The following is a 14,132-nucleotide window of genomic DNA, read 5'->3' as shown; positions in this document are numbered from 1 at the left end:
TGGATTTTTGAACAGTAAAGTTAGGTCGATCGGCCATTCTAAATTGACCCTAGTGTCGGGGGGATTAGCGAGGTAAATAAGGGTTGCAGGAATGGGGCCTAGGTCGGATTGTGGTCGGTACAGACTCAATGGGCCAAATGGCCCCCTTCCGTGTAGGGATTCTATGATCTGCTTCCCCAAAGCATCAGCCTGGCCCTTGGATTACCAGTCCAGTGACATTACCACTACACCACCGCCTACCCCACTCCCCACCCCCAGTGCAGGCCTGATTCCTGCTCCAGCTGAGATAGACATGGGCCCTCTCTCTCCTCACTTTGTCCTTGAGAGTGGAAGGCAATGGCAAACCAGCAGTGATAAAACAAAATTGCCAAGAAAAATTGTGTGGGATATCAACAGACAAGGAGCTGCCGTCGGGCAGAACCCACAGAACGGGATGGAACATACGACCCAGAAAGCACTTACCTTGTGACCTTGTTCTGCACCCACTTGTCTTTTTTGTTCCTCGTCTGTCTTGTTGGCTATGAGAATTTTCTGAACTCCATCAGGTGCATACTGCCCAGGAAGCAACACAATGGGAGCAATCCATTAAACACAGACAATGGACTCCTTATGTTCCAATATTTATTCAAAGATAAGACTATTCCTTCCTCTCCTACCTCATCAACATCGCTGGCCCATTTCATAATATGTTGAAAGGAGCGTTCGCTTGTAATATCATACACCAAAAAGATACCCTATAAATGAAGGGGAATAAATCAGATTTGTTACAGATGTTAGTGGAAAATGAGTCACACTCACGGCAGTGACCATATCATGTCCATAATTCACCTTAGCAATGTGGATAGCTGGCATGATCTTTGACTTTGGATAGCTGTAAGTTGCTAAGAGACCTGTGCCTTTAAGGTCATTGCTTGAGAACTGCAAATCCAGCTAAGTATACAGCTACTTAGAAGGTGGTTGCGACTGCAACTCTGGCGTATGCCTGGGTATTATGGTTTATATTGCCAGTGTGACACCACATATGTGATGGGGCAGCACAGTGGCACAGTGATTAGCACTGCTGCCTCACAGCGCCAGGGACCCAGGTTCAATTCCGGCCTTGGGTCACTGTCTGAGTGGAAATTGCATGTTCTCCCCGTGTCTGTGTGGGTTTCCTTCAGCTGCTCTGGTTTCCTCCCACAGTCCAAAGATGTGCAGGTTAGGTGGATTGGCCACGCTAAATTGCCCCATAGTGTCAGGGGGATTAGCAGGATAAATACATGGGATTACAGGAATAGGGCCCAGGTGGGATTGTTGTCAGTGCAGACTTGATGGGCCGAATGGCCTCCTTCTGCACTGTAGGGATTCTATAAGAAACAAAAACAACTTGCCATGTTTATGTCAAATCAGTCAAAAACACTTACCCACTAAACCACTCGCGGAAGTGTCCTTGCTTTAAATTACAATGAGTTTTAAATTCAGTTGTGCCATCTCACTATCCAAGGTGTCTTCTCAAAAAATATTTTTTACATGGGACGTGGGCATCTCTGACAAGTCCAGTATTTGGTGCCCATCCCTAATTGCCCTTGAACTGAGTGGCGTGCTAGGCCATTTCAGAGGGCCCTTACGAGTGAACCGCAGGGTAGCACAGTGGCACAGAGGTTAGCACTGCTGCCTCACAAGGCCAGGGACCTGAGTTCAATTCCGGTTTCGTGTAACTGCCTGCGTGGAGTTTGCACGTTCTCCCCGTGTCTGTGTGGGTTTCCTCCATGTGCTCCTTTTTCCTCCCACAGTCCAAAGATGCGCGCGTTAGATTGATTGGCAATGCTCAATTGCCCCTTGGTATCCCGGGCTGCGTTGGTTAGAGGGATTGGCGGGGTGAATGTGTGGGGTTATAGGGTTAATGCCTGGGTGGGATTGTTGTCAGTGCAGACTCGATGGGCCGAATGGCCTGTTTCTGCACTGTAGAGTTTGTATGGTTTCCTTCTCCCCTATGTACTCTATGAACGGTATGCTTTGTCTGTATAGCACGCAAGAAACAATACTTTTCACTGTATGTTAATACATGTGACAATAATAAATCAAATCAAATTATCATGGTCATTTTCTGTGACTGACTTTAAACTCAGTTAATAAATCTAGAGTGTAACTTCCACCAGCTACCACTGTGGGCTTTGAACTCATGTCCCCAGAGCATTAGCCTGAGGAGTACCACTCCAGTGACATTACGACCGTGCCACGCTCTCCCCTTCAAAACGCAGAGCATAATGTGGAGCTCACCTGGGCCCGCCGGTAGTACTGCTTTGTGATCGTCTGGTATCGTTCCTGTCCTGCAGTGTCCCTGAGAAAACAATGTAAATGGATGAAATAAGCGTTAAAATCATAATTGCCAAACTTGGAAAATACCTCAAAGTCAGTAAAAGGAAGGGGATAGTCATCGACTTCAGGAAACGTCGTGGAGGACATGCCTGTCTACATCAACGGGAATGAAGTGGAAATTGTCAAGAGCTTCAAGTTTCCAGATGTCCAGATCACCAACAATCTGTCCTGGTTCCTCCACACCGAAACTATAGTTAAGAAAGCCCACCAATGCCCTTACTTTCTCAGGAGACTCAGAAAATTCAGCATGTCCACTATGACTCTCACCAATTTTTACAGATGCACCATGAAAGCATCCTTTCAAGATGTTTTACAGCTTGATAAAATTACTGCGAATGCTGGAATCTGAAACCAAAAGAGAAAATGCTGGAAAATCTCATCAGGTGTGGCAGCATCTGTCAGGAGAGAAAAGAGCTTTGACAAAGGGTCATCTGGACTCGAAATGTCAGCTCTTTTCTGCTTTACAGATGCTGCCAGACCTGATGAGATTTTCCAGCATTTTCTCTTTTGGTTTTACAGTTTGGTATGGCTCCTGCTCTGACCAAGACTGGAATAACTTGAAGTAGGAGACCATGTCATAAGTTTTAATGTTGTGGTGAAGAAAATGCTCTTTTTTGGCGACTCAGCTATAACCCAATCTTCATTCTCTGTAATCCGTAACACAACATTTCAATACCGAAAAGCATTCCTTTTCTTCTCAAGGTTGGCACAGTGGTTAGCACTGCTGCCTCACAGTGCCAGGGACCCGGGTTTGATTCCCGGCTTGGGTCACTGTCCGTGTGGAGTTTGCACATCCTCCCCATGTCCACATAGGTTTCCTCCGGGTGCTCCGGTTTCCTCCCACAGTCTGAAAGATGTGCTGGTTAGGTGTATTGGCCGTGCTAAATTGACCCTAGTGTCAGAGGGATTAGCAGGATAAATATGTGTGGTTACAGGAATAGGGCCTGGGTGGATTGTGGTGGGGAGGAGGGAAGGAATTTACTCTCGCATATGGTCCTGGATAGAAACAAGGACAATATTATTCCAAAGTTAATCATTTGCAAACTTCTTCTGTCGGGAAAAAGATACAAAAGTCTGAGACCACGTACCAACCGACTCAAGGACAGCTTCTTCCCTGCTGTCATCAGACTGTTGAATGGTCCTATCTTATATTAAGCTGATTTTTCTCTTCACCCTATCTGCTTGGTATGGCTCCTGCTCTGACCAAGACTGCAAGAAATTACAAAGGGTTGTGAACGTAGCCCAGTCCAGCGCGCAAACCAGCCTCCCATCCATTGACTCTTTTTAAAAATTCATTTGTGGGACGTGGGCGTCGCTGGCTGGCCAGCATTTATTGCCCATCCCTAGTTGCCCTTGAGAAGGTGGTGGTGAGCCGCCTTCTTGAATCGCTGCAGTCCACGTGCTGTGGGTTGACCCACAATGCCGTAAGGGAGGGAATTCCAGATTTTGACCCCAGGGGCCTAAGTGATATATTTCAGGACAGTGAGTGGCTTGGAGGGGACTTGCAGGTGATGGTGTTCCCATGTATCTGCTGCCCTTGTCCTTCTAGATGGAAGTGGTCTAAAGTGAGTTTAGAAGGTACTATCTACAGATCTTTGGTGAATTGCAGCAGTGCATCTTGTAGATAGTACACACTGCTGCTACTGAGCGTCGGTGGTGGAGGGAGTGGATATTTGTAGATGTGGTGCCAATCAATAGTCTCGGAAAAACAGCCAGCATAATCAAAGACCCAACACTTCCCGGACATACTCTCTTCCACCTTCTTCCATTGGGAAAAAGTTACAAATGTCTGAGAACACATACCAACTGATTCAAGAACAGCTTCTTCCCTGCCGCCATCAGATTTTTCAATGGACCTACCTTATATTAAGTTGGTCTTTCTCTTCACCCTAGCTATGACTGTAACACTCTTACAAGGATGCTACCGGGACTTAATGATTTGAGTTATAATGAGAGGCTGGATAGACTGGGACTTTTTTCCCTGGAGCGTAGGAGGCTGAGGGGTGATCTTATAGAGGTCTATAAAATAATGAGGGGCATAGATTAGGTAGATAGTCAACATCCTTTCCCAAAGGTAGGGGAGTGTAAAACTAGAGGGCATAGGTTTAAGGTGAGAGGGGAGAGATACAAAGGGGCCCAGAGGGGCAATTGTTTCACACGGAGGGTGGTGAGTGTCTGGAACGAGTTGCCAGAGGTAGTAGTAGAGGTGGGTACAATTTTGTCTTTTAAAAAGCAATTGGACAGTTGCATGGGTAAGACGGGTATAGAGGGATATGGACCAAACGCGGGCAATTGGGACTAGTTTAGTGGTCAAAACAAAAAGGGCGGCATGAACAGGTTGGGCCGAAGGGCCTGTTTCCATGCTGTAAACCTCTATGATTCTATGACTATATTCTGCATCCTCGCTCCTTCTCCCCTATGTACTCTATGAACGGTATGCTTTTTCTGCATAGCGTGCAAGAAACAATACTTTTCACTGTATTCCAATATATGTGACAATAATAAATCAAATCAAATATTCTGAGGATCTGCATATTACTCCACAATCAATTCCTGTTACTCTCCTTATCAAACTTGCCTTAGAATCATAGAATCCTACAGTGCAGAAGGAGGCCATTTGGCCCATCAAGTCTGTACCAACCACAATCCACCCAGGCCCTATTCCTGTAACCACACATATTTATCCTGCTAATCCCTCTGACACGAGGGTCAGTTTAGCACGGCCAATACACCTAACCAGCACATCTTTCAGACTGTGGGGGGAAACCGGAGCACCCGGAGGAAACCTGTGTGGACATGGGGAGGATGTGCAAACTCCACACGGACAGTGACCCAAGCCGGGGATCAAACTCGGGTCCCTGGCACTGTGAGGCAGCAGTGCTAACCACTGTGCCAACCTTGAGAAGAAAAGGAATGCTTTTCGGTATTGAAATGTTGTGCTACGGATTATAGAGAATGAAGATTGGGTTATAGCCGAGTCGCAAGAAAAGAGCATTTTCTTCATGAGAGAGAATATTCAGCAAACCGTCCTGGATTTTGTATTGAGGAAAGAGAGAAGGGCCATTAGGTCTCTGCCCATCACTTTGATCGCAAGGTCTGCAAATATTAATCAATGACAAATTCTTCCCAACATGGCTTTGCTCATCACATTCTATGTTTCCAAAACAAACAATAAAAGGTTGCCCGTGAAGATTTTCTTGGCATCAGTTCTGAATGTTCTGACTGCTGCCAATTAATCGTTAGGCTGCAAAGTCACACTAACCTTGGACAGGGCTGCTCAGGAAATGGGAAGGGTTATTGGCGGGGAGTTCCACCACGGCACAGGGTCCACTCACCTGCCATTGAGTTAGGCGCAGTGGCGTAAAGTCCAGGAATAGGAGCAGGGGCTTCTCTCCTCAGTGGAAGCCCATGCACCCCTTCCCCGGGGTCAGCAGGAGGGGCAAAGGCCCCATCCTGGTGGCAGAGCAGGGGCTGACGCTCAGGCCCCTGCCACGGCCAGGCACAGTGAGATCAAGAAGCGACACCTCTTACCAGCACACAGGCTCCTGCTGCTGGGAATGCCCCAAGAAGCACCATCAGTTCCGAATACGGTGGCACAGTGGTTAGCACTGCTGCCTCACAGCGCCCAAGACCTGGGTTCAATTCCGGCCTCAGGTCACTGTCTGTGTGGAGTTTGCACGTTCTCCCCGTGTCTGCCTGGGTTTCCTCCGGGTGCTCCGGTTTCTCCCACAGTCCAAAGACGTGTGGGTTAGGTTGATTGGCCATGTTAAATTGCCCCTTAGTGTCAGCAGTATTAGTAGGGGAGACATGGGGTTACGGGGATAAGGCCCAGGTGGGACCTTTCTCGGTACAGGATCGATGGGCTGAATGGCCTCCTTCTGCACTGCAGGGATTCTATAAAGTACAACAATTAAACAGAGGAAGGGGAAGCCAGGTGATAGCAAGCGCAAGTTCCAGAGGAAAGTCACCGGTTTGTGAATTGAAGGTGTTGGTACAGTAATGATCAACGCTTGCAAATGTCATTCGTGAGGCTGGGACGTTGCATGTGCTGCAAAAATTAGGGTTTGATCTGGGGAAGGTAGATACATGATGTTGCTGGGGTGCCGGTGGATGGGGGGGGGCGGCGGAGTGGCGGTGGATGGTGGGGGGAGGGGGTGGAGGGATGCCAGTGGATGGTGGGGTGTGTGGAGGGGGGGTGGGTGGGGGGGACGTGGGGGCGGGGGGGCGGTGGGTGAGAGGTGGGGGTGGGTGGGTGGGTGGGGGGAGGTGGGTGGGGGGGGGAAGAAGGGGGGGGGTGGGGGGAGGGGTGGTGGATGGTGGGTGGGACGGTGGGTGGGGGGGAGGTGGGGGTGGGTGGGTGGGGGGGGGAAAGTGGGTGGGGGGGGAGATGGGGGTGGTGGGTGGAGGGAGGGGTGGTGGATGGTGGGTGGGGGGGTGAGTGGGGGAGTGTGGAGGGGGCTGTGCGGGGGGAGGGGAGGGGCGGTGCAAGCAAGAGTGGCAGCGGAAATTATTTACCTTCTCCTCCAAAGACGTGTCACTTCCAATCAGCTGCCAGTATCCTCAGGCCGGGGGTGCAGGTTCAGTCCGTAGCTGCCACCCTCAGGAACACATTTAATTGGCCATCCCAGCTCCTGGGAATGGGACGATAGCCCATGGGATGGCTCTGTTAAGCACAGCTGTAGGTAGGTTGGAGGCTGACTGCGATCTGGTTGGAGATTTTTGGAGTTTTAGTATCTCACACCCAATCACAGCTGATTGAGTTTGGCAGGGTGACGGGGACGGGATGGGGCGGGGGGTGTGCGGGGGGTGGTGATGGGTGTTGATTGTGGAGCGAGATTAAGGTTCAGTCTCTTGTTTCTGTCTTTGACAGGGGTTGAGGGAAACTACAGAAGGATCATAAGCAAAGGCAATGGTGAACTGTTGTCTCGAGTACAATGGACTGAACGGTTGTCAAAACTGCAGCATTCACCCAGTCAGCACAGAGGCCCCACACAAGGGTAACACTGAAAGTGCTCATCACATTTTATGGGTGTCACTCTAGGTTGCAAGAGCATCCTGCCATTCCTTAAAAACCTTGGGCTGTGGAATGACTTTAACAGGATCCATGATGTGGAGCCCTTAGAATACAAGCTCCCTGATTAAGGCAGTATTGGCTTGTCTAATCAGGGAGCCCTGCCTGTGTACATAATGTGGAGTGTCAGGGTATTGGCACTCTGGGTTTCAGGGTATTGGCACTCTGGGTTTCAGGGTATTGGCACTCTGGGTTTCAGGGTATTGGCACTCTGGGTTTCAGGGTATTGGCACTCTGGGTTTCAGGGTATTGGCACTCTGGGTTTCAGGGTATTGGCACTCTGGGTTTCAGAGTATTTGCACTCTGGGTTTATACTCTGGACGAGGCAGTATCTGGGTGTTGCTGACTGTAATAAGCTCTCGGAGGCGGAAGTCCCTTCACCAGAATTCCTTTATTTACAAGATCCAACAACACGATACAGAGTGTTCTCAGCATGCAGTCTACATCCAGAGTGCCAGAGGCACTGACACTCCTGTTTAAATACAGAGCATGGGGCTCCCTCAATTTGGTTCCGAATCAGGGAGTCCATATTCAAGAGGCCAATCGCAATTGCCTGATTAAAACCATTACACCGACTATCTAATTAAATCTAAATTTGGTGAAAGGACACTGGCCTAGGAAGAGTTATTCCAGGCTGCCTCATGTTGTCCATGGAAAAAGTTTGATGCATGGTTATGAGGCAGCCAGAACATCAATGATCTCTTTAATGCAAAGACACTCTGTCAACACATTGATGTTCCTGATTTGCCACTGAGCCCCTGGAAAGGCATGGAGGCAAAACAAACTCAAGGCAGCTTCAATGCCAGTGCCCTATTTGCACTGGAAATGGGTCGTGGGCCCTTCTTAAAGTTTAAAGTTTATTTATTAGTGTCACAAATAGGCTTATATTAACACTGCAATGAAGTTACATTCCGGCACCTGTTCGGGTACGCTGAGGGAGAATTTAGCACGGCCAATGCACCCTAACCAGCGTGTCTTTCAGACTGTGGGAGGAAACCGGAGCACCCGGAGGAAACCCACACACACACACACAGGGAGAATGTGCCGACTCCGCACAGACAGTGACCCAAGCCGGGAATCGAACCCAGGTCCCTGGCGCTGTGAGGCAGCAGTGCTAACCACTGTGCCACCGTGCCTGCCCCACCGCCTTTCTGATAGATTATAGCTTCCAAAGGCATTGGTCTTGTGTGAGGTACAAATCAGTCTCCTGTGGTCACTACGTACACTTGACAAGGTAACAGTGGACAAAGGTGTCTGTCTAGGTGTCGGAAATGCAATCTTACTGAGTATACAACATGACTATCTGGCCCTCCAGGCCTGCACTGACCATGCTACCCGACCTAACTAAAACCCATTACTATCCCGGGGACCATATCCCTCTATTCCCATCCTATTCATGTATTTGTCAAGATGCCCCTAAAAAGTCACTATCGTATCTGCTTCCACTACCTCCCCCGGCAGCGAGTTCCAGGCACCCACCACACTCTGTGTAAAAAACTTGCCCCGTACATCTCCTTTAAACATTGCCCCTCGCACCGTAAACCTATGCCCCCCTGTAACTGATTCTTCCACCCTGGGGAAAAGCTTCTGACTATCCACTCTGTCAATGCCTCTCATAATCTTGTAGACTTCTATCAGGTCGGCCCTCAACCTCCGTCGTTGCAGTGAGAACAAACCAAGTTTCTCCAACCTCTCCTCATAGCTAATGCCCTCCATACCAGGCAACATCCTGGTAAATCTTTTCTGCACCCTCTCCAAAGCCTCCACATCCTTCTGGTAGTGTGGCGACCAGAATTGAACACTATATTCCAAGTGCGGCCTAACTAAGGTTCTATGAAGAACAAAGAACAAAGAAAATTACAGCACAGGAACAGGCCCTTCGGCCCTCCAAGCCTGCACCGACGATGCTGCCCGACTTAACTAAAACCCCCTACCCTTCCGGGGACCATATCCCTCTATTCCCATCCTATTCATGTATTTGTCAAGACGCCCCTTAAAAGTCACTACCATATCCGCTTCCACTACTTCCCCCGGCAACGAGTTCCAGGCACCCACCACACTCTGTGTAAAAAATCTGCTTCGTACATCTCCTTTAAACCTTGCCCCTCGCACCTTAAACCTCTGCCCCCTAGTAATTTACTCTTCCACCCTGGGAAAAAGCTTCTGGCTACTGCTGCAAACATGACTTGCCAAACAAGTTGCAACATGACTTGCCAGTTTTTAAACTCAATACCTCGGCCGATGAAGGCAAGCTTGCCGTGTGCCTTCTTGACTACCTTCTCCACCTGCATTGCCACTTTCCGTGACCTGTGTACCTCTACACCCAGATCCCTCTGCCTATCAATACTCTTAAGGGTTCTGCCATTTACTGTATATTTCCTATCTGTATTAGATCTTCCAAAATGCAGTACCTCTTTGAAGCACAATCAATGTCTTTGCTGCAACCCTATCTGCAGTTGTAAATGTGTCTAAACAGAAATCCTGATGGGACTGGACAGGCTAGATGCGGGAAGAATGTTCCCAATGTTGAGGAAGTCCAGGACTAGGGGGGGTCACAGTCTAAGAATAAGGGGTGAGCCATTCAGGACTGAGATGAGGAAGAACTTCTTCGTTCAGAGAGTTGTGAACCTATGGAATTCTCTACCACAGAAAGCTGTTGGGGACCAATTCGTTAGATATATTCAAGAGGGAGCTGGACGTGGCCCTTGTGGCTAAAGGGGTCAAGGGGCATGGAGAGAAAGTGGGAGTGGGATACTGGAAGCGCATGATCAGCCATGATCATATTGAATGGTGGTGCAGGCTCGAAGGGCTGAATGGCCTACTCCTGCACCTATGTTCCTAAAGCAAGCGCAAAGGGTCTCTGCTCCTTCTTTGCCTGCTTGCACTCCAGAAACTGGTGCAGCAGAACACACAGATGGAAAACAGGTCCGTGAAAAACCTTACCCTGCGATTCCGCGGTTACCAACAGAAACAAATGTGTCCATGGAGTCGGCTACTGCTAGAGTTATTTGGAGCCCAGTCTTCCTCTGAGCCTCGCTGTCACATAACATCTGTGCTCCACTGAAGGAAGCTTTATTTGACAACTGGCACTTTGGCTTTGATCAAATGCTCTGGCATTTAATTCACACAGGAGCCATCCAAAGCTTACTCGGCTCCTGACAAACAAAATATTGCTGAGATTAATCACACTTTCCAACTGTTCAATATTAAATGGCCGTTTGATTTCCATTTCAGTCAATTAGCATCCTCGGAAATGAGCCCCTGGCAATGTTTCCTGCTAATCATTTTAAGGCCTTCACGAAAACACAGGCTCGCTTTCCAAGCGCAATTTCGAAGGCAGCAATTGAAATGCAGAGATGTGGCACCTCAGAGTCCCGCTTGACTCTGTTTCCTCCCTCACAGCTGTTCCATTTACCAGAGTAAGGAGTCTTAACAACACCAGGTTAAAGTCCAATAGGTTTATTTGGTAGCAAACGCCAGTGTGGCGTTTGCTACCAAATAAACCTGTTGGACTTTAACCTGGTGTTGTTAGACTCCTTACTGTGTTTACCCCAGTCCAACGCTGGCATCTCCACTCCATTTACCAGACTCATGCTTCCTCCGTCCTCAAATTCTTTCTGGTTGTATCACAGCTTGGTATGGCTCCTGCTCTTCCGCAAGAAACTACAAAAAGTCATGAACGTAGCCCAATCCATCACTCAAACCAGCCTCCCATCCATTGACACTGTCAACACTTCCCGCTGCCTCGGGAAAAGCAGCCAGCATAATCAAGGACCCCACACCGGACATTCTCTCTTCCACCTTCTTCTATCGGGAAAAAGATACAAAAATCTGAGGTCACGTATCAACCGACTCAAGAACAGTTTCTTCCCTGCTGCCGTCAGACTTTTGAATGGACCTACCTCGACCTAAGTTGACCTTTCTATACACCCTAGCTATGACTGCAACACTACATTCTGCACTCTCTCCTTTCCTTCTCTATGAACGGTATGCTTTGGCTGTATAGCGTGCAAGAAACAATACTTTTCACTGTATACCAATACATGTGGCAATAACAAATCAAATCAAATTCATCTCTTCCGATCCAATGGCTGCCAAAATCCTTCATCGCATTGCTTCATTTCTCCATGTTCCCAAAGTCAGCCTCTCCCCTGCACAACTCATAGCTCCTTGAGAATTCTGTGGCATATGTTCTCCCCACATTCTTATCACCCCACCCCTCTGACTCCATCCTTCTCAAGTTTCATCTGTTCCTTGAGCCCAGTGAATTCATTTCCAGAGCTTCACCCTCTCTTTCATCCCTCTTCGTGGCTTTAAAACAACTCAGGCGGCACAGTGGTTAGCACTGCTGTCTCACAGCACCAGGGACCCGGGTTCAATTCTGGCCTCGGGTGACTGTTAGTGTGAAGTTTGCACATTCTCCCCCTGTCTGTGTGGGTTTCCTCTGGTTTCCTCCCACACTTCAAAGATGTGCGAGTTAAGTTGATTGGCCATGATAAATTGCTCCTTAGTGTCAGGGGTATTAGCAGGGCAAATACGTGGGGTTACGGGGATAGAGCCTGGGTGGGGTTGTTGTCAGTGCAGGCGAAATGGGCCGAATGGTCTCTTCATGCACTGTAGGGATTCTGATTGCCCCACACCCCCTAGCTCGCACTCTTACATCATTGTACACTCATTCATTCCCCCTCACCCTGGTCCTCTGCAAACTTCTCCAAGATCACCCCAACTTCCCACTTCCGATTTCCGCCTACAGTTAAAGAAGCTTCCTCTTCTTTAACTGTAGTTTTTGCTCTATCTCCTCAACATCTCATCTGTAGCTTGGAAAATGCTTCTGAACTGTCTCTCTGTATGTGAGAACTCCAATTTCTTTTCTCTTTCACAGATGTGGGCGTCACTAGCAAATGGCCAGCATTTGTTGGCCATCCCTAATCGTCCTTGAGCTGAACAGTTTTCTGGGCCATTTCAGGGTCAACCACATTGCTGTGGCTCTGGAGTCACATGTAGGCCAGACCAGGTAAAGACGGCAGATTTCCTTCCCTAAAGGACATTAGTGAATCAGATGGGTTTTTAACAATTGATGACAGTTTCATGGTCACCTTTACCAAGGGCGGCACAGTGGTTAGCACAGCTGCCTCACAGTGCCAGGGACCCGGGTTCAATTCTGGCCTTTGTGTGACTGTCTGTGTGGAGTTTGCACGTTCTCCCCGTGTCTGTGCGGGTTTCCTTTGGGTGCTCCAGTCTCCTCCCACAGTCCATGCCAAATTGCCCCTTAGTGTTCCAAGATGTACAGGTTAAATGGGATTAACCATGGTAAAATGTGTGGGTTATGGAGATAGGGCCTGGGTAAGATACTCTATCAGAGAGTTGTTGTAGACTCATAGAAGAATTCATAGAATCCCTGCAGTGCAGAAAGAGGCCATTCGACCCATCGAGTCTGCACCGACAACAATCCTACCCGGGCTCTATCTGCGTAATCCCACATATTTATCCCACTAATCCCTCTAACCGACACATCCTGAGACGCAAGGGGGAAATTTAGCATGGTCAATGCACCTAACCCGCACATCCTTGGACTGTGGGAGGAAACCCACGCAGATATGGGGAGAATGTGCAAATTCCACACAGACAGTGACCCGAGCCGGGAATTGAACCCAGGTCCCTGGCGCTGTGAGGCAACAGTGCTAACCACTGTGCCACCGTGCTGCCCATGCCAACTCGATGGGCCAAATGGCCTCCTTCTGCACTGTAGGGATTCTATCATTCCAGATTTTATGAATTGCACTTACATTCCACTGGCTGCCATATTGGGATTTGAACCCATGACCCCAGAATGTCAGCCTGGGCCTCCGGATTACTGGTCCAATGGCATTCCCAGTACAACCACCATCTTGGTTACAAATTGATTTTTTTCTTCCCCTTACGCACTAGCTGTGGTTTCACCACATGCCGTGGCCGTTCTATCTCAGACTGACCTGGTGTTCTCCTCCAGTTAATAACCAGCTCTCAGTCTGTGGGTGCACAGCCTGACTTGCCCCAATGATCTATGTTACCTCTTCCCATTCCTCAACCCTCCATCGCCCCGAAATGGCAGAGGGTTGAAACTGGGAGCTTGTCGTGTGAGAGAGCTTGTTAAACATAGCTCCTGGAATGTTAAGAAGCCCATGGCACAGTGGTTAGCACTGCTGCCTCACAGTGCCAGGGAGCCAGGTTCAATTGGGTCACTGTTTGTGCGGAGTCTGCACGTTCTCCCCTGCTCTGGTTTCAAAGAACAAAGAACAGTACAGCACAGGAAACAGGCCCTTCGGCCCTCCAAGCCTGTGCTGCTCCTTGGTCCAACTCGACCAATCGAATGTATCCCTCCATTCCCAGGCTGCTCATGTGACTATCCAGGTAAGTCTTAAACGATGTCAGCGTGTCTGCCTCCACCACCCTACTTGGCAACGCATTCCAGGCCCCCACCACCCTCTGTGTAAAAAACATCTCTCTAATATCTGAGTTATACTTCGCCCCTCTCACCTTGAGCCCGTGACCCCTCGTGATCGTCACTTCTGATCTGGGAAAAAGCTTCCCACCGTTCACCCTATCTATCCCCTTCATAATCTTGTACACCTCTATTAGATCTCCCCTCATTCTCCGTCTTTCCAGGGAGAACAACCCCAGTTTACCCAATCTCTCCTCATAGCTAAGACCCTCCATACCAGGC

General features: G+C 48.9%; 1 protein-coding gene across 1 annotated transcript in view; it reads right to left on the bottom strand.

Annotated features, from left to right (window-relative positions):
• Window positions 1–14,132, bottom strand: part of rab15 (RAB15, member RAS oncogene family) — a 177,540-nt gene that overhangs the window by 15,076 nt on the left and 148,332 nt on the right. The window contains exons 3-5 of the mRNA XM_078233398.1: window positions 2,260–2,320; window positions 657–734; window positions 463–552 (exon numbers count right to left, since the gene is read on the bottom strand). Of these exons, the coding sequence (XP_078089524.1) occupies window positions 463–552; window positions 657–734; window positions 2,260–2,320 (229 nt within the window). The remainder of the gene's footprint in view (window positions 1–462; window positions 553–656; window positions 735–2,259; window positions 2,321–14,132) is intronic.

This window comes from Mustelus asterias, chromosome 18 (genome assembly GCF_964213995.1).
Source record: "Mustelus asterias chromosome 18, sMusAst1.hap1.1, whole genome shotgun sequence".
Classification (NCBI taxonomy): domain Eukaryota; kingdom Metazoa; phylum Chordata; class Chondrichthyes; order Carcharhiniformes; family Triakidae; genus Mustelus; species Mustelus asterias.
This window is presented reverse-complemented; position numbering and strand designations above follow the sequence as displayed.